Here is a 20,780-nt window from a genome sequence, read left to right on the forward strand (position 1 = left end):
AAATATGAACCGATAATTTTATTTTAACGCTTTTAAATATCCTTTAGATGAGTACACTTAACAGTTAAATTTATGCAGTTGAATTAAAAGTCACCCTGTATAACCTTTCAAGTATTATTAAGATTTAGACGACAACCAATTTGAAATCAAAGACTGTTCACAGCCTCCTCTCCCCAGTACCTAATGGCTATTGCCAAGACATCTCAGTTAACTTAGAATCCTAGAAGTAATGTATTAAAAATGCACACTGTACTATTGTACAAATTAACAACTAAGACGTATAGAATAGAGAACTGTCTGATTACCTGTTATAATTTTTTTTAAAGAATTGCATTTCATGCTAAATTGCTAAAATTCAATGGAATAATAGGCTTCCTAAAAGAAACCATTGTAGAAAATTAATTAAATTTCCATTACATATAGTCATGTCTATATCCGTTGCGGGGTAGAAAGAGTCAACAGTCTTGAAAAAACTGAAAGGCAATGTTCAGCTGTTTGGCTCAATGATAAGAATTGAGATTGAAATAGTGACAGGTACTTACTTACATAGCTATCCTATTGCCTAAAAGAAGAGTCTCAAGTTTATAAGCCTATCCCTTAGTCGCCTCTTACAACATCCATGGGAAAGAGATGGAGTTGTCCTATTAGGTATATTAGAAAAATATAAGAAAGTTACATACATATAAAAGGTACATAAATCACGTCTTTATCTTTCATAGGTTAGGCAAAACCGACAGTCTCGAAAAAAATTCAAGTCTACGTTTAGCTGAGATTCAGATACTTACTTAAGTAACTACTACTTACATACTAAAGGAAAATTATCACTCAATTTGTGGGTAAGTTTTATAACTTTATAATAGAATATTAATCTTATCCTTAACTTTTATAAAGTTAAAACTTGCAACTGATGACATTAAACTACTGTCAGCATTAAAATAAATCATGATCGTTTCATATGGCTGAATCTAAATTTAAACTAGAGCAAACAATATAAACAGTTATAAAATAGGAATCCATGAACCCTTTCACAATAAAAATTATTAATAGTTGATGCGGCTGCCATTAATATTATTAATATGGCTTCACGAGGCAAGGACCATAAAGTTGAACAAACGAGGAGGGCGGGATACTTTTTACCGCCCGGACTCACATAAAAACTCAAGCCCTGAATTAGCTCGATTCTTTGTCACCCCTTTGATCAACCCTAAATTTCTACTACCTACCACCGTCTTTGTCTAACAATAACCACTACATTCCCATCCGTTAAACTGCATCAAGGAAAAACAACGTGAAACCGCCTGAGATGAAACGAGATAGAATAATATATATGCACTAGTAGAGGCGACAGAGAGAAGCATACGTAGTAGTAGCGATGGACGAGCTTTGTACGGTGTGGAAGGGAGATGTTTGAGAGTGAGCGAGAGGGGAATAAAAATTAACCAACAGAGGGGAGCGGAATCGAGCTTCTTCAGGCGGGGTAGTTAGTCCGCATTCGACCGCGCTGGCGGCAGGATCTCTGAGCGATTTCGCTAGATACGGTTCGAGTTGTGATTTTTCTTGTGATTAATTTTCGTTATTGATGACGTTCTATGTCAGTTGAATTCTTCGACAGGCATATTAGTACAGTGAAATTAAATTCTAAAGCTTCGGGAACAAAACTTTAATACTTTGAGTTATGTTATCGCGACGTCAATAAAATCGTAACATTTAGATCGTCACACGTTATTATGACTATCTTGCGATTAATGTGTCGGTTATGATAAGCGAGGTGATTTGACCAAAACTTGTATCACTGAAGGAGGAATACCAAAGAAAATGTGTGCCAAAATGTTTTTGTATAGTTTTTACCTGTTTTCTCTGTTGTGGATTGGAGTGCCGGCCGAAGAGGAGGTTTCATCACCACTCCGTGTAGCGCAGTGTAGAGCAACATGCTTAGAAAAGGTAAAATTTCATACATAAATATTTTTTATTTTGAACTTTAATTATTAACATAGCTTTTTTTATTGCTTTGCTAACAATTATATATATGACTCACATCCATGCTTAACTTTCAACTATCCTGCTTATCTTCATTTACCTAGCTATACAACGTTTTCAGAAATTGCATGAAGACATACGACCGTCGCGTCGCATCATTCAAGATAGCATAAAACGCATTCAATTCCTATGTCAATTAATACATACAAATTGTTATTTTCCACGGTTTAAATAAAAATATTGATGCTTTGGGTTCACATCAAAATATTTCATAATTTCATAGTTACTTATAAGACCCCGATATTTCTGTAACACCTAACTACTTCCTGCTAACACAAACCTGTGATCAGAGCATGCTGCATGTAACTTACATACATACACAAAACCACATCCATATCCCATGCGGGGTAGATAGAGCCAGCAGACCCGAAAAGACTGATAGGCCACGTTCAGCTGTTTGACTTTATGATAGAATTGAGATTCAAGTAGTAACAGGTTGCTAGCTCATCGCCTAAAAAAATATCTAAAGTTTATAAGCCTATCCCTTAGTCGCATTTTACGATATCTATGATAAAGAGATGGAGTAGTTCTATTCTTTTTGGTGCCGGGAACCAAACGCTTTTTTGTGTATATTACAAAATATGCATGTCTAATTTTACATTTTATTACAAAACGAGTAGAGTAAAAGTTCGCACGAATATACTCGTACTTAGGTTTGTATTGGTGAGTTAGTCTCTTTCATTGTTTAGATAATCGATCAATCATAAAATGCCACTGTCTGCTGTTTATTCAAACATTTCTTTCTTGTGATTGACAATGTAGCCATATATGATCATGATTGATCCATGTCAATTGTTTCTATATTGTTTCATACTGGCATGTAACATCATTGTACTTATCTAGTTTACAAAAAATAAACAGTTTTTGATCATGAACGATAAAACTGTTCATTACTTTTTGCCAAACTGGTCTGGTTTACTTTTATGTTCCTCAAATATTTGTGCTCATTTATTGTGAGTCCTGTGATTTTTTACTTAATATTTTTTTTAAATACTCCCCTTTCAAAATGTGCATATTTATAATGTTGATAGTTTAAAAATATTTTTGTTTTTTACATGTCCTGCTCTAGCTAATCCATTTATATTGAAGGAAACATTGTAAGACCAAAGATGCAATTATGTAATGTGAAGTATTTATCGCGGCAGAAAACGATAAGCACAATTTATATCGTCCAATATTTACCGATAGAATTTATCTAAACTGGTTGTGTTATTTATTTGAAGCATTCCGAGCGGGTTGCCCGCTGGTTATCGCTGCCCATTCCTCTATAAATGTAATTTGTATTGCTATCCCTTTAAATTGGAATAAAATTATTTGTTTCTGCTAAGGTTAAGATTGAACGATAAATTATGTTGTCTCTTAATGAATTCTCATCTTAAGTTTTAATTGGTTTCTGGACATCTAATAAAAATATTGTGTACTACGTTTTTTTAAATTCGTTTTGTAGCTTCCTGTTCCCCAAGGGACATTTGAGAAGGCAATACAAAAATGAATGTGATTTTTAGTAGACCGAGTACCAAATCAGCATCTGTACTTTTCTCGGGCATTCATTGTCCATAAACTCGATGTCGGCACGTAAAATCATTTCAAAGTTATTAGTGCGGGCAAGTTTATGTACCACTTTAAATCCTTTCAGTTCAATTTCAATGGAATCGTAAATCGGTGGCTATGGAGTTACGTTGTATGATGCGAATAAAATTACTATAAATTAAGCAATTAAAATTTTGCTGCTAACAATCAAATTTACTGTTCGCAATTAATTTGCATGATCACTCCTTCACAAAAGATGTTTCCACACGGTAGCTGTTTCATTCATTGTATTCCAAAGCCCAATAATTTCAATTTCAATACGTAAATTTTCTTTAATAATATTTAGATCCATATTTCCATTTACAATTCCAGGTAGGAATGTCTAAATAGCACCCATATCATGCACATCATCTACGTTTCAAATATCGACATCTGTTGATAATCCACAAGGCATTTCGATGGATCACGCACAAAATTTTTTGCTCGGCTATTTTTTTCTTTTGATTTCTTTTTTGACTACCTGCGACAAAGGTTCAATGCCAGAGGTTTTGAATGTGCGTGACGTTACCAGGGGCGGAAGGATGGATATTTAAAGGCTGTTGCTTTGTTCGAGTTATTAGGGTATCGTGAGGAAATGCGCAAATTACTAAATAGCTTGGATCATGATAATCGATGCTTCTACCTGACGTGCTTTATTTTTTTTTTAATAATAGGCTCTCAAACGATAAGAAATTTATTAAAAAATCAAATCTTAAAAGCTTTTAACAGACGCAGATGCTAATACTTATAAGTTGTATAAAATTACTGGGTGCCTAGTAGGGTTTACTTGTAGGAGAATTATGAATTTTAATATACATACTTATTATCACGTCTATATCCCTTGCGGGGTAAACATAGCCAACAGTCTTGAAAATACTGATAGGCCTCGTTCAGCTGTTTGGCTTAATGATAGAATTGAGATTCAAATAATGACAGGCTGCTAGCCCATCGCCTAAAAAAAGAATTCAAAGTTTTTTGACTCTATCCCTTAGTCGCTTTTAACGACATCTATAGGAAAGAGATGAAGTGGTATGGTGCTGGGAACCACACGACATTTACTTAACACTTAAAATTTTCATATGGATGTTCAGAACGTTTTATTAATTTTATTTTTTATACTTTTAGTATAAAGAAAACAGGTTTACCAGCTGCTCATTTTAGAACTAAGATTATTTAAGTATATCAAGGCTCGAGACCATTCTAGCACGTAAGAGACAAAGACTTTATATGTGTACTTTTTACATAGGTATATTCAAAACTTTATAGACATATATATATTTTAATGAAAATTAATTATGTTATTATTCGACCTTATGAATCCACGTTTTTGTCTTAAAAATCATATTATAAAAACTGTCACCAGAACAAGAATGGTTTTAAATATATTGGATGGTGTTTTTTCTTTAAGTTTCTTTTTAAACTTTTTGTGCCTCCCTCGATGCCAGTTTGTGAGCATGTGATGAATTTTAAAAAGTACTTTAAGTGCCAAGATATAGATATGGTTATGACTACATTAGGCATGTTAGTTTGGTTGTCATGTAAATTTTATGTTTCCCTTTATATAAATTTGTCGTGAGCACTCTTCTCTCGTATTCTGTATAGTTATGCGTTTTGAATTTAAATGAGGCGACCATGGTTTTTCACTTCTTGATTTTATTTAATAGGGTCCACATAATTATATACAACAGGTAGATACATGTATATTTTTTGTAATCTTTTGTAAATTTTGAATTGAAACTCCAACAAATACTGTAATAAAATCATCTAAAAAAAGGTATAAAAATAATTGTATGAGCATCTGGAAAGTGCGGGCAGTAAAACATTACTTTTATCACTTCTCAAAAAAATTCTATTCTTTCATATTTTTAAAGAATCCATTAGCAAATTTTTGGCACCGTTACAAATTTGCAAACAACTCCACCTATTTCAAATTTTATGGCGTAAATTTAAAAAAATGCAAAGTTACGCAATGCTATTCTGAAAATCATAAATGTTTCACCTTGAAATGTTTGCAAAAACAGGTTGATCGGAACAAGAGGCTTGATTAGAAATTTAGGACCATTTTGGCCATTGCTTTACGGTCCCTTTTTGATATTCAGCTAGTTTTATTATTTCATCGTTGCTCAGCCATGCACAGGAATAAAAAAAAAACTCGTTCAAGGTTTCGGATGCACGTCCCGGGGCAGCGTTTAGAAAAAATAAACAAGAAGAAAGTCCAAAGCCGAAATGACCTGCGTTTTTGTCGGTTTGTTTTCGTTTTTGTTACGTTTGAGTTCATTTGGAAGTAGCCACGTCTGCTTACTGAATTAACTTAAATTGCCTTCGTTTTTTGTATTTCAAATGATTGCTTTATGTTCCTTTTGCAGCCATCTTTCGGCCGCCTGGTATAATTGAAAATGTAGTTCAGTTTTATTCCACCAATATTTTTGTTCCGTTAGTCTGTTTTGTGACTTTGATTGTAAAATATTTTTACAGGTGTTTTTACTGTTTTTATTTTATACTGTAAGCAACTTCTAAAGTATCCATATTCAGGTGTATATGAAGATAGTCATAAGCGTACGGGACATCGTTATTATTATGTATATAAATTGATAACTGCCTCTTTTTTATATATACATAAAAAAGAGACAGTTATCAATTCATTATATCATATATATATTTATATACTTACGGTGTTAACAGACAATCTATATCTAATCAAACCCATAAAAAAATCTGATTTAGTTTTTTATTACTGGGCTTAAAATGTATGGTCCGATCGAAAGTTGTATTATCAACGTTTATAATATTATTTATGTATAGCTATTTAAAACTGGAACTTTGTGCTAAAAGTATTCTCCGCCAGGTAATCTAAGTGTCTTTAAATTTCTTTGATCATTTTGCTTTAAATATCTTGTGTGTGTTAGTTACACATTTGTTCTATTCAAGTCCCATCAAAATTATACTAAATTTCATTATCCACGTAAAAGAGCATCTCACATGAGCTCGCCTCCAGCATTCGTAATAAAGCCGTAGGCAGACGATTAATGATTCATGACCCTGCAGTGTCATCAATATTATTCTGTTTGTTACACCCTCGCCCCTTTCCATACATAAATAAACGCGACGCGTTGCTTCTCTGATTACATCTCCCGATGTGAGAAATAGTGCCTTTTGTACAATACCCTTGGAATAGTTAGCTTGTTCACGGTTTCGGGTTTCTTAAAGATGTTAGATAGTGGAATTTATTCGTTGGCAATAAGCTATCTCGTTTGGAGTTATAGGTTTCTTGTAATGACTTGATGCGTATCTCTGTCGCGTTTAGGTTTTTGGATATATATATATTTGAATGTTAATGGAATATTTTTAATGTGAAAATGAGTATATTATTCGTTTTTGAAAAACATAAGGTAATACTTTATTAACATAAATGTTAAGTTAATAACAAGTTCAAAAAATATATAAAGTGAAGTAGTTTCGGCGACATCAACTTAATGTCACCCCTATGAAATGTTATGACATGTCCGCAATAATCCATTATAAACCAATTATATAGTAGCTTTATACTTAAAATTACTATAGGATTAACGAGGTCATTAATAATGGTCTTGTGTCACTTATAATAATTTACCTTGTTCATGTTATATTTACTCAACGTAATGATAATGCTGAATAACATCAGCTAAACAAGTATTATTATTCATTTAGACACTGACAAAGTTAAACCATATTTCATTACAAATAATGTCATCATAATTGCTTATTGAGCTCAAATAAACATTCTTATACGTGATAATAAAGGAACACGTCGTTACCAGAAATTACATGACGTACTGTTAGTGTTGTATATGAAATAAGGTCTTATGTCACGCGATATAACGATAAAGCACTTAAAGCGAAAATACGAGCTGTCAAGATCATGTGACGAAATTGATGCCAAACAAATAGATTTTAGAATATCCTACAATATTCGATCTTCGATTTAACTGGTTAAAATTTATAACCAAGCCATTACAATTTACAATAATTAGTTTCGATAAAACAACAAATTGTTGCTACATTAATTCAATACCAACGATGTTATTATTATTATTTGTGATTAATACAGTGATAAATCACACGAAGAATAAATTATTATGGAGTCGGGAATTAAAATTGAATTTTTCAACGTTACAAATGGGATATCGCGGCTTAACACGGCTGGGATTCACAACTGCTAATAAATTATTTGTGTACTCGCATTGAGTTTTATTGATAGCTCGGATAATTTAATTGGAAATATAAAAAGGAATGTCTTGTTCCGAGAGAAATATATATTTTTTTGTCGGTAAAGCTCGCGGAGCATCTTGTCTGATAAATGATGTGTCCGCTACTGCTACACCGCTTCGCTTTTAATCCTCTGCCACCATTGTGTCGCCGTCCGATTTTTGACGGCGACCGTTTTCAGACACCTACGTTGTTCCGAGTAAATAATAAATTAATGATTCTCCTTTATTTGTTTTCTTATCATTACCGAGTGCCTAGCAATTAAAGATATAAAGAAATAACGTTTCTTTTGTTATATTAGACCTTAATTTTTATCTAACGATGGGAAGTAAAGTAAAAAGAAGTTATATTGTTTAATTAAATTAATATAGTCCGGTTTACTTAGTATGTTAGTATGTAGAGTTGAATTCTTATTCTGTTATTGATTTCTTACTTATTAGACAACGTTTTGTCAATTTATTGGTATTATGAAATAGTTTAACATTATTAATTAAGGGCGGTCTTTTTGATTACACATTAAACGTTTCAGTAAACTATTTTACATCGTAGTCGGGTTGATTGGGATTCGATTACGGCAGCTGGTCAGCGAACTAAGCCCTACAGGCAGCGATGAAATGAAGATAGTTTTAATGCCCGTAAATTTCATTTGGAGAGCCCGCGCTCGATCGCCTAATCGCTTTCCTCGGCTATTTGCGGAAGCTCCTAAACTTCCACAAAAACATTTGAACTAACTTTAACACCGCCTTTTTATACTCTATCTTTTGAAGGGATTATTCGGGATTTAATTTCAGTACTTGAAGGGATTACAGTCATATAAATTTTATTATTCATATATTTCAGCAATGAAATTAGAATGTTTTTATTACATTATGTGTATAATCAATTTACATGGATAGTCAAATAATTATATCGCCCGGAGTCGTGTATCATAACGAATACCTATGTGAAAATGTTCATGGCTGGCTGATTTCTCTAAAACTGTAGGATGCCGATGGGCGGAGTCTGTTGCGTACGCGCAAGTCTGACGAAGTGGGGAGAGAGAGACACAAAAGGGGGTACTCATTATGTCCTACACACTTGCCATGTTTTCAAGTAACCTTCCCAACACATGTTTGACACATGTGAACTTTATGCATTAAGAATTATAGCTTGTGACAAGACAAAAACTACGTCCCTAATTGAGCATAAATTATCATATTGAAATTTAAAAAATAATGAGAGAGTTACAACATACCTGTAGATGTCACATTGACTTATGAATGCCTTAAACTTGGGGATAGATAAATTTAAACACGAAAGTTTTTTCTAACGTCGAATACTCGTTTGTCTCCGACGATACACAAAAGGGTCGCCACAAAAAGTCACACAAATCATGCGTACCGTTTTGTTTTTATGAAAAACAAAGGTGTCAAAATTTATCGTGTCTCCAAGATTCCGTTCCTAAAGCGCCCCCAAATCTCTTTATCTGGCATTAATCTCTTGATGCCCATAAAAACCATCTTTCGATCTTAACAAATATTTTGTTCCAAATTGATGGAGGGACCAACCTTATCGTGAGCTAAAATCTATTATACGGCGATCAAAATTCCTAGAGGTGTCGATACAAGGTCCAAGTATGCAACAAATATAAATGCTTGTTATTTATAATGACACCACCATGAGTTACTTATGAAGAATTTTGAACGATTCGAAGGATAGTTAAATTTGTAAGAAATGCATATTTATCAAAAAAAATATATAAATAATCTTGAGATTGAATGACTATTATGCGTGTGCTAGATGAGCGATTCATTTTATAAAAAAAAAAAAATAACTGATATTAATTAAGTACACGTAAAATTTTCAAAATTGATCATGTAATGTTTTGTGAACTCTATAACACATTCAAGGTTACCATTTCCATTAGCACATATTATAACTATTACAAACAACTACCTATAAATCTTGAGAAGTACTCTTACAATCTTCAAAGGAAATGCTTTCGAATCTAATTATCTTTTTAAAAGTAAAGCAGATTTCCGACTCATTTCTCTCAAGATGTTCTTTATCCCTTGTAATGTTTAAAAATAGCGTAAGTAGTATATATCACTACCGTGTTGCTCCTAAAGTGTGAACGATCATTGGATTGCCGCGTGGGTCGCTGGCATTCTCAACAAAAACACGGGCACCCCGTTGTTTTAGAGGGAAAAAATAATGAAATATGCTTTTTTATGGCGTTTTTTATGTTAACTCTGGGAGTCGTTAAGTGTTGTATTTTAAAACCCGCAGTGAGTGGAGTTTGGGGCTTGAAGAACCAGTCAATATCTTGGCGGTTGTAACAGGCTTAAATGGCAATTTACTTGTAATGACTTGTTTTTTCGTTATAACTATTATATATATAATTGTAAATCAAGATATTTCAGGTCATACACACATAAATATCATAATTTTGTGTATATCTCTTGCGGGGTAGACAGAGACTGTTGTTTAGCTTAATGATAGAATTGAGATTCAAATAGTGACAGTTAACAACATTAGGATCCCAAGTTAACAGTAGGTACTATAAGTTGTTTTAGATCAATTCGTTTTAAATACCTACTATTCCATTAGATTAATTTTGATCGAATGTTTATTAACATGTGTTTATTAACTTAGTTAAAAGTTATTATTTTCTAAACCCTTGTCAGGATTAATGATAACTATAAATTAACCCTAATTACAACCAAACTATAGCATTTCCTCAAAATATTTATAATTTTTACACTACTTATTAAAAAGTAAATATGTACTTACAAGTTAAAACCAAAAACAATAAATTTTCTAGAAATAGGTAAATATGGACTGTCTCAGTGAGGATCTACAGCCCCTATTTCCGTGAGCGTCACGGATCACGTTTTAAAATCTGAGTAAACAACATTTCTGGAAATAACAGGGCGGGGAAGGATCGCCTGTCACCACCAATAATGTCTCTTCGGTATCTTGAATCTTCGGCTCTATGCACAATGCTAATTTGGGAACGCTAGAATAATATTCGTTTGCATTGAAAGCTGTTGGCTGCAGATGTTCGGGGTGGCTTCCTTTTGAGTAGTTATATATATGTATATTACAATGATCTATTACGAGTGTGCCCAAATTTTTAAATGAATTCCTGTTTTTTAGGTGATACATATTTAGTAAATTTATACTTAATCTGGTTTCTCTAAAATAGGTTCATGATTTGTCACTCTGGAAGTCTTTTTTATGCAACCTTAAGATTATGGGTACCTATAACAAGGCTTTCAAATCGAGATTGCCGCTACTCGAACTTTGCCAAATATATTCACAATTAATTAAATTAAATTTTGTTTTAGCAATCGCCGATGTTATAAAAAATAAAAGTGAAAACAGAGATGTGAATATTTATACAAATCGAACAATAAATCAACTTAATTATGCTCAACCTACGCTGCATGTCTACGAATCTATATCTTTACATATCGAATTCAACAGTCATTGCGCCCGACATGTAGTAGTGAGATCATATTTTACAATTGATACGCAATATTTCATAGGTTTGAACAGCAGGAGCGGCTTGCTATCAATATTCTTGTTGAACTGACCCCAGATAGAGGGCATGATGATTTTATTATAGGTACCTTTCTTGACTAAAGACAGCATGAGTTTGATGAAACCTGTTGCAATATATTACAACTATGTATGTATGTTATGATTTTATTCAGCTTATTGTTATTTTTCAAATGCACGAATTATCTGTACATTAGAGAAAATTCATCCGAAATAAATCGGCTATTTTCAAAAGCCTTTATTTTTTTTTTAATATTTTCACAAGAAAATTAAACACAAAATTTATGTAGAAATAGATTTATTAAGAAAGTTGTAAAAATTTAATCCGTTCACTGCAACACCTTTATCTCCAACGTGAAATAACTGAATTGGCGAGCATTGAGTTTATTTGTGTTCCATATCGATTACATTTACTTTATAGGCATTGGGATCGGACATTTTTATTATCATTGGGAAGATATTTTAACGAAGTCAAAGTCCAAAATAAAACAGGGACATGGATTTTTTGTTCATCGGACACGGCGTTTAAGTCACAATCGTAAATTTTATTGAAATGTCGCAGCGTCTCTGAGATACTTCGAGACGAATTTATGCGTAATTCGTAAACAAATTGACGTGTACCAGCTTTCAAGTATTCAGTATCTGACACGTCTTTTGAGTCTTTACGAGGAGATTGGTATTTTTGTTATTGCTTTCGTTTGTTTTAGACCAATGTTACCACTTCAAAAGAGTTCTGATGGAACAACTGTTTACTGCAATAGAAATGACAATTTTAAACTTTAATTAACTGTAACTTTACAGTTTTAAGGCAAATTTTATTTGTGTTTCATTTTATTCCTATACGGAAAATAAAAAAAAAAAACTACAAATATCTCTTTTTTATAATAATGAATTTAGATTCAAAAGCACGTTACATTCAAATCAATTAAGTACGCAAATGTTTTTTAATTCGAGATTTAACGTCTACTTCGCAGTTTTGAGACACACGAGTCAGTTTTATACGGCTTCTTAAGTCGTAAAAAGGTATCGGTTACACAATACCCACTATTGTCTCTTTATTAGAATTCGCTTCTGTTTCACGGTTGGTGTCAGATTTCAGTATTATTGAATTCCTTGAAGGTGCTTAAATTTCATTTATTATAATAACTAGAGGCCGCCCGCGACTTCGTCCGCATGGAAACCCTATCAATCCCGCGGGAACTCGGGAATAAAAAGTAGCCTATGTGTTATTCTGGGTCTTCAGTTACCTACATACCAAATTTCATGGTAATCGGTTCAGTAGTTTTTGCGTGAAAGAGTAACAAACATCCATACATCCATACAAACTTTCGCCTTTATAATAGTAGTAGGATTACAGTTCCATTGTTAATGAAAAACGCTTTGTTGACTTGTATTCTGATATAATTACAGGTTAGATTTATATAACTGACTAATTTATACAAGGTGAAACTAGTTGCTACCGGCAACATCTCCCTTAAAATAATGCTCACAAGTTTAATAACGTACAATATGCCATATATGACAATCTTAATTTATTGCATTATCATTTAAAGTTTTTATGTAATATACATTTCGAAGTAATATGACTATTTTATAGTACAACAACATCAGACCAGGCTATAAACTTTTTTAATTTGTTGTGAATTCAATCAATAAGAACATTTGGAGTGTCGTTAACACGACCGAACTGGTGAGCTCCTACGGCGCGAGTGACGCAAGCCACAAGGAGAATGCCACAGGTTTTCATCATGACTCAAACTGGTGAGAATACGGAGTTGCAGGTTGATGGTCTGATATTGATTGGTCTTCATCTTTACATATTTTTTATCTGTCAAACTTATGAAACATAAGTTACTGCAAAAGAAGCTTATTGCATTCTCGACCAGTCAACTAATAAGAACAGCATTCAATACCTACTTAACATTCATACGGCAATGCCTTTCAAGTTTCTTCATATTTAACTAAAAAAACAAACCCTTGTCCTGATCCCCAATATGTACTTACAGTCATATAACCATATCAACCCTTGTGGGGTAGACAGAGCCAACAGTCTTGAAAAGACTGATGGTCGCATTAGTCGCTTTTTTTTATTGGTGCCAGAAACCACACGGCTCTAATGTGTATTTTATTTCAATTTTATGGTCTTGTGAAGTTTCTACTGACATTGATAAGGCATGTGTCTTATCTTCACTCCGTGTCCCGATGGAAAGTCCTGATGGGACATACACCTCATCAAAGATGGTGAATAGCTCTTCTGCTTAATTATTTTAAGTTTTTATGCGATTCAAAAACTTAAAAGAAACACTTCCATGTCTCGATATTTTATCGGCATAGCTCGGCATGGCTTCCCGCTGACTGGAAGCTATTAGCGTTTTACGCGAGCCACGCCGGGCGTCCCAACATGTTTATTCTTAATTGACTCCTAAATATCGTTGTTTTGCCCATGAATCGTGTTAATCGGACATATTTATTAACAAAGCGAATGTTAAGTGAACTGTCGGTGGCTTATTGGTTAAACATTGTTAATGAAATATGTATAAGAAAAATGTTTATGTGTTTAGTGTTACTAAAGTCTATCAACTAAAGTTATCATAATGATGATAATAAAATTATCAATTACCTCGGCACACTTACGTATGATAAAGTAGCCTTATTAACCTTTGTTTGCTTAAATATTATCAGACCTCCACTCCACTCAACTCCACATGAGTTACGGTTTCACTGGTGGAAGATCTTCCATAGTTTTGGTCGCTCTATTTCATCTATCAATCTAATCTAGTGGTTGTATAAAACTGTAGGTATTAATTTAAATCCTGAATATATCTTTAGCAAGATTCGATTTTACATATCCAGTTGTAATGAATATTTAAATGAATCAGGTATACGTACAGCTATCTGCAATCTCTTAACGAGCTATATTTACAGGCAATGGTAACAATAATGCGTAGTAAGCGTTGCTTATCTGATGTCGTAAGCATCAACATCTGCCTTATCTGCCGGAATGAATGCTTTTCGCCATTCATTAATAATTTTCCTTATACGACTACCTTCAGTAACTTTCGGTTGAGATGTAACAGAATTGTGGGATAAGCCGGGCTAAAATCACATAGTCATGACTGATGATTTTTCTTGTTACCTAGCTACTAAAAATCACTTCTAGATTGTGATAATTAACTCCTCAGAAGAAAGGCCTAAATATATAACTACATACCAAAGTAAAGCAAGTTGCTTGTTGTTAATACTTGTAGTTAAAAAAATCTATTTTTATGAAAGATGCACCTATATTTTGTTTGGAATAAAAAGTTCTGCTTGGTCTCAATATCCCAGCAAATTCAAACACAGCATGGCACAAAATATGAACGTGCGAACGGTTAAAAATTGGCACCCGTCGTTGGTGTAATTTTTAACGGTCCGCTCACAGTTTTACAATCGCTTTTTTGGGCCCAACATTTGGCCAACGTTCTTCGCATAGTGTGGATACGAACTCTGCAGTCAACTCGTCGTTTTGCATTCTACCATCTGTGTTTGCTCATTGTCTCTCTTTTAAATTAAAAAAAAAAAATATTCCGCTGTCCCGTCGCCCACGATTTTATGTGACGTCAAGTCGGAATGAAGTATTCTTATTGTTGCAAGTCTTTACGCAACGTTGCATAAATTATTAAAGGTTTTATTTTAATTAAAGGGATAAGAGGAGAAACGTTTGTCTTCGTTTCATTCTTGTTTGTTTTTCGTGCGATTTGCATAATTTTGCGTTGTTCCGAGAGCCTCAAGTTTCTGTTGGAGCACGTAAATGGAATTGGAGGCTAACCTTTGGGTATATGCAAAACAAACTTTGCGGAATATATAATGCATAACTTGCTATCAAACTTCTCTGTGTTTACGAGCTCAACAAATTTTAGTGCATATTCATATATTTTAAGCTCATTATTGTGGGTAGTTTTTGTTATTGCATTATGTAGGTATATAAACTGTCAGTTTCAAGGGTAAATTTAAATATTTTTGTTTTATGTTATAACGTAGTAAGATTTTGTACTCATTTACTTTTATTAATATTATATTATGTTACTTGAAATTTATTTATTTATTTAAACTTTATGCACTTAAAATGTACAACAGGTGGACTTAATGCAATTGATTTAGGTACGTGTATTATTACTTTTAGGAGGATTAATAATCCGAAAATTAAGACTATTACATGGTTAATTCAATTATCTGCATAATATCTGAGGGATTTGTATTTAAAAAGTACTTGGTATCATATGATCCAAAAATTCAAAAATCATAATTATTCATGTCGACAGATAATTTCAATACCTTAGTAGCTTATCACTCACAAATTTGTAACCTTTCACCATTTCTAACCATATTGTCTGATTTTGTAGAAAGAATACCTAAAGTGTCATCCAATCTTGACGCACGATGTAACAAGTGTCCAATCCGACATTTTAGTTCAATGTCGTGTGAAATACTGGGAAAGTTCACGTCGACCACTCGACTGAAAGGTCCTTTGTCCAGTGGATACGTTAGATTGAGGTCAGATGACTTTGTCAAATGGATATTGGAGTTTTGGAAATAGCAAGATATCGTTTTCAAAATTTTTAAAAATTAATCATTATTTATTCATGTCATCGATTATTGCTCTTGGTAGAATTCGTTATATTGACATTTTAAGTTTAAAAAATTGTCATAGTTCTTACAAGTAAATACTAGCTTTTATCAGCTGCTTTGCCCGCGCAAAATTGGCGCCACTTACAGGTTTTTCGCATCTCCCATGGGATCTAAAGTCTTTACCGCGATGGCAAGTATCCTATGTCCTTTTTGAGATGTTTACCCTCACCGTCAGAAGTTCGGTAAGCGTTACATATATACATCACACGTCTGTTTTCCTTATGGGGTAAATAGTCAAAAATACGAAGATCAACAACAAGTTAGTAGTTATCAGCTCCTATTACATATATCCAAGTGGGTCCACTTTGTGGGGTTAATATAACGGTTCAGCGGTACATTGGCCCACTAGTCAATAAGCGGTAATCATTTCATGTTTATTTATAGAATATTAATGAGAATAATAATGTAACTATTTCCTTCAAGCGTGATGTGCAGTTAATTCGCAACGTGTAATGATTTAATAAAAAATAATGTATATTTGTAGTCGAGTGATGGAATTGTATAAACTATAAGAATAGTGCCAAGTAGAAAGATGTAATCTCTGCCCATCTCTGGGAAAATACGTGATTTTTTGTCTCTTTCTTATCTTCGCGTGTAGCCAGTTGCAGTCTCCTACATAATAACTACTACATACATACATATAATCACGTCTTTATTCCTTGCGAGGTAGACAGAGCCAACAGTCTTGAAAATACTAAATGGTCACGTTTAGCTGTCTGGATTACTGATAGAATTGAGAAACATATTATAAAGTGACAGGTTGCTAGCTCATCGCGTCAAGAAGATTCTTACATTTTTAAGCTTACCCACAGTCGTTTTTTACGATATCCATGAGACATAGAGTGGCCCTATTCTAAAGTAGAGGAAACCCCACGTGGTTATTATTATTTATTTATTTATTATTTTTTTCCTCCACAAAAGTACATACAATTTACATTAAAACTGAAGTAGTATTACATAGCTATATTGTGGAGAACTGGTGCCCGTGCTAGGTTCCGAAGATCCTGTGTTACGGGTAATTATTGAAATAAACTGACAAACAAACAGCCATTTCGATCGTAATATAATCTCTCATCAGAATTCACATCACTTCATTACGATTTCCATAATAATCGCAACAGCACATCGACCTAACAGTTTAATATTTGTATTACGTCCACCTTAGAGCAGCTTTCCTACATAGAACGATTACGACAGTCTTTATATAGTCTTATTGGGTATATTTTTAAGCATATGATTGTCTATAGGTAACTACTTAGTATTATGTACTCATTAAAATTAAATATAAATACCTTAGCGGTATTCACTTTAAAAAGTTGTGATGTAAAGTTCTTTTTCAAAATATGGACGTTTTTATTTTAAATGATTATACTCGACATAGTTTTGCTATGTTTTCTTTATTTATTTATTATTAAATTTATTAAAATATATCCTATCTTTTTTCTCTGAATATGATTTTCTCTTACAGTAAGTAATAACATTAATTTGTACAAAATTTAATCGAAATGCTTACCTGCGTTTGCTCTATGTGGTAACTCTATAATCTACATACGTACACGTACGCATACGAAACGGCATGTAAGTACTTCCTAAGTGGCGACATTGAACACATAATGATGATGTGATGATGGAATCATTGCCTCGCGTTATGCGTTTGTTTTTAAAGTTAACTTAATTTTATGAGTTTATATATATCTGAAATATGGAGTACATTGAAATTGGTTCACGAAATAGTTATACGGGACAAATTACACAGATTAAGTTAGCTTCAAAGTGAGTTTGAAACTTGTGTTACGAGATAATAACTCAACATCCAAGACCCAGGCCAATCAGAGAATGTTCTTTTCTCATCATGCCCTGGCCGGGGTTCATTACCTCCAGTGGCACAGACAAGAGTACTACCGCTGCGCCTATTATAATTTTATAAACTTATATTTGTAATATCTTTTCAAAAAAGTAGTTGTAAGATTGTAGTTTAAAAAACCGCACTTAAAATTAACTGAGTAAAAAAATTGCAGAATTCTTTTCAAGAATTCTATTTTTCATTCCTTTTTTTTGTCGAAACTAAAAAAGTCTTAAAATTGATTATAAGTCTAGATACTGAAACGGCAATCCATCTTAGTTGATTAAATATGATAATGTTATTTTTTGCAATAATGAAAACTTGCTATGATTTATATTATTAATATTTAAATAAACGTATTTTTAACGAGTTGCTCATTATATTTACTGATGTTAATCATGCTTATTTGGAAGATGAAAAACTGAGTTTTGCTTTGATTATTATCAAAAGGATGTAAAAACATATATTCTGAGAATATGAATAAATTGAAATCATTATTAAAACAATATATTTACATGTGTTTTTATTATAATGCCTATGTTATGGGAAGTCCTAATCAAATATGATAAAAGGCAATCAGACGTGTGGATTAACAAATACCTTAGTTTTTTTTCTCAATAGAAATATACCCCTTGCTTTCCAAATGGACTATTTACGTCATGACCTAATTAAACATCTGCGCCATTATGTGCCCATCAAACGTAAAGTATCGTACACCGAATTGACAGATGTTACCACATTTAAAACTCTCGCCTCCATTTAATCACCACAAATACATTAACCTTCCCATATTTCGTAATTCCTTTACCGACATCCGCAACTGTTACTAATGTGTGATTTCTTTTGCAGGTAATTTTATAGATGACTTCCTTCATTCCGTAAGTCCATTGTTATCTTTGTTATCCGAATCTTTTTGAGACATAAATTTGTCTCGAATAAAATACAAAACATCATTGTATCGAAAGCTATTCGCAAACAACCATTATATAGAGCGGAAATCGCTAGAATCGAATTGGACGGTTGACAATGTGACACGAACCACAAAACTCTTTCACTGCGCACATCCAGGGATCATTTCAATAAAAGTTATTGTGTACAAACGACAATGGGTGTCACAGGAAGAGATCTGCGCGTGTGTTGGATCAAGTGGACTGTTTATAATTTGTGTATTGTTGGCCGGAATAGAACGTGTCCGGGGTCTATTGGTCCATTGTATGCCAGCGCGGCCAATACCTCTCTTAATTGGCTTTTTAAACGATGCTAAACAGTGTTTGTGACGGGCTGATCGCAAAACCGAAGTAGTGGCTGACCTGAACTAATTGAACACGTAGTTCCTTTTCAACCGGAAAGTAAATCGTTCGAGAAATTCGAAGTGGGTCACTTTGCAGTAATATTGAAACTTATAACTTTTATTAAATTTTCATTAAGCATGATAAACCGGCTATTTGTGTTACAAAGGTAGATAAATTTAATACAAATAGCTATCTGTTGGATAGATATATTGCAAAGAAAACAGATTTCCTTCGGTGTACAGGGAAAAATGGGATGGCTTTTGTCTCTATCTTGACAAAAGACGAGGAACCAAACTTCAGTCAAGCGAAAGATAATAAATGTCGATACTTGGCAGACTCCGATACGATAAGAGTTTCCGGAAATTCGGCAGTTACGAAATGTGCGAATCATTACGAAAGAGCTAATAAATATGAAGAAGAAGTAGTAACAATATAAAATTTGTGGTTGAAAAATGTGAGTCCAGACTAAGCCATAACTCGACATAAGGGTAATGATCAGATTACAATGACTACCGTCGGAACGCAGATAGTAATCGAATTACGTCTGTAAATAATTAATTCTCTGATATTTCATACGTCATGATGGACACTATCTCTAATCAGATATTCGATACGGACCTGATACCAAAACCAGTTTAGGGCAAAGCTGTTTCTCTGAAATGCTCTCGAATGTTACTGAGACAATGTAAATTTAAAAGGGGTCAGGTTATATTGGCATTCACTGTCTGTAGACCTCCTAGTGGGCCAATCGTTAAACTGTTTATGTGTATTTCATTGGCATTTGTGAATTTTATTAAAATGTTGTGTTAAGATTCAGATCACGCGGCCTGTTAACGATTTGTTTCTACTATTTTAAATCTGTCGAGTTTGGTTTGATAACAAATACATGAAAGTTTTAAAAACCAACTAAGCAAAAAAACCGAAAATATGCTTGAGTTTTATAATTTACAATTTTAAAAATCAGAACACATTTTAGGCGTCAAAGTGAAATCAGTAATAACGAAGATAATATTGTTTTCAATCAAATAAAAACTAGTAAAGGTAATCAGTCAATCGGTAAAGTATAAACGATTTGTATCTTTTATTTATTCTCAATTCAATGTATTGGACGTTCACGATGTCATGGTCAGATATAAGATATTATCAGTAATATTTTAAGCGTCTGTTATTCGAACAAATACCAAATAGTTTGTTTAATTTTTACAAGATTAAATTTTTCTGTTTTTAATATAAATATTATTATTTCGTTAATTCCGTATTTCAGTTATACTTCAAAATTCAAATTATGTAATACCACTGATTTTGGTTAAATTCGTGTATGTAAGGACTAGCAATCAACTCCACATCAAACTATTTTATTGTTTTGGTCTCAATAAGTAGTATCTCAGTAACACACTGTTATAGATAAATGAAAAATAAATAAATAGAAATTTAAATAAAATACAAATTTCAAAGTTCGAACAATTTTGAAATTTGTATTTTCTAAAAATCTACTAGATATTCTTTTTTTTTTTAAAAAAGCGAATGGAATAGTAATATCTTTATTATGTTTTAAAAAAAGACGTACGGCCAAAAACACATAG

At 32.9% G+C, this 20,780-nt stretch overlaps 1 protein-coding gene across 1 annotated transcript in view; it reads left to right on the forward strand.

Annotated features, from left to right (window-relative positions):
* The first annotated feature begins 1,497 nt into the window (after positions 1 to 1,497).
* The window catches only part of LOC106135689 (uncharacterized), a 45,389-nt gene continuing 26,106 nt past the window's right edge, over positions 1,498 to 20,780 (forward strand). The window contains exon 1 of the mRNA XM_060948306.1: positions 1,498 to 1,941. Coding sequence (XP_060804289.1) covers positions 1,816 to 1,941 — 126 coding nt within the window. The 5' untranslated portion in view covers positions 1,498 to 1,815. The remainder of the gene's footprint in view (positions 1,942 to 20,780) is intronic.

The sequence above is a fragment of the Amyelois transitella genome, chromosome 15 (assembly GCF_032362555.1).
Source record: "Amyelois transitella isolate CPQ chromosome 15, ilAmyTran1.1, whole genome shotgun sequence".
NCBI classification, from domain to species: Eukaryota; Metazoa; Arthropoda; class Insecta; order Lepidoptera; family Pyralidae; genus Amyelois; species Amyelois transitella.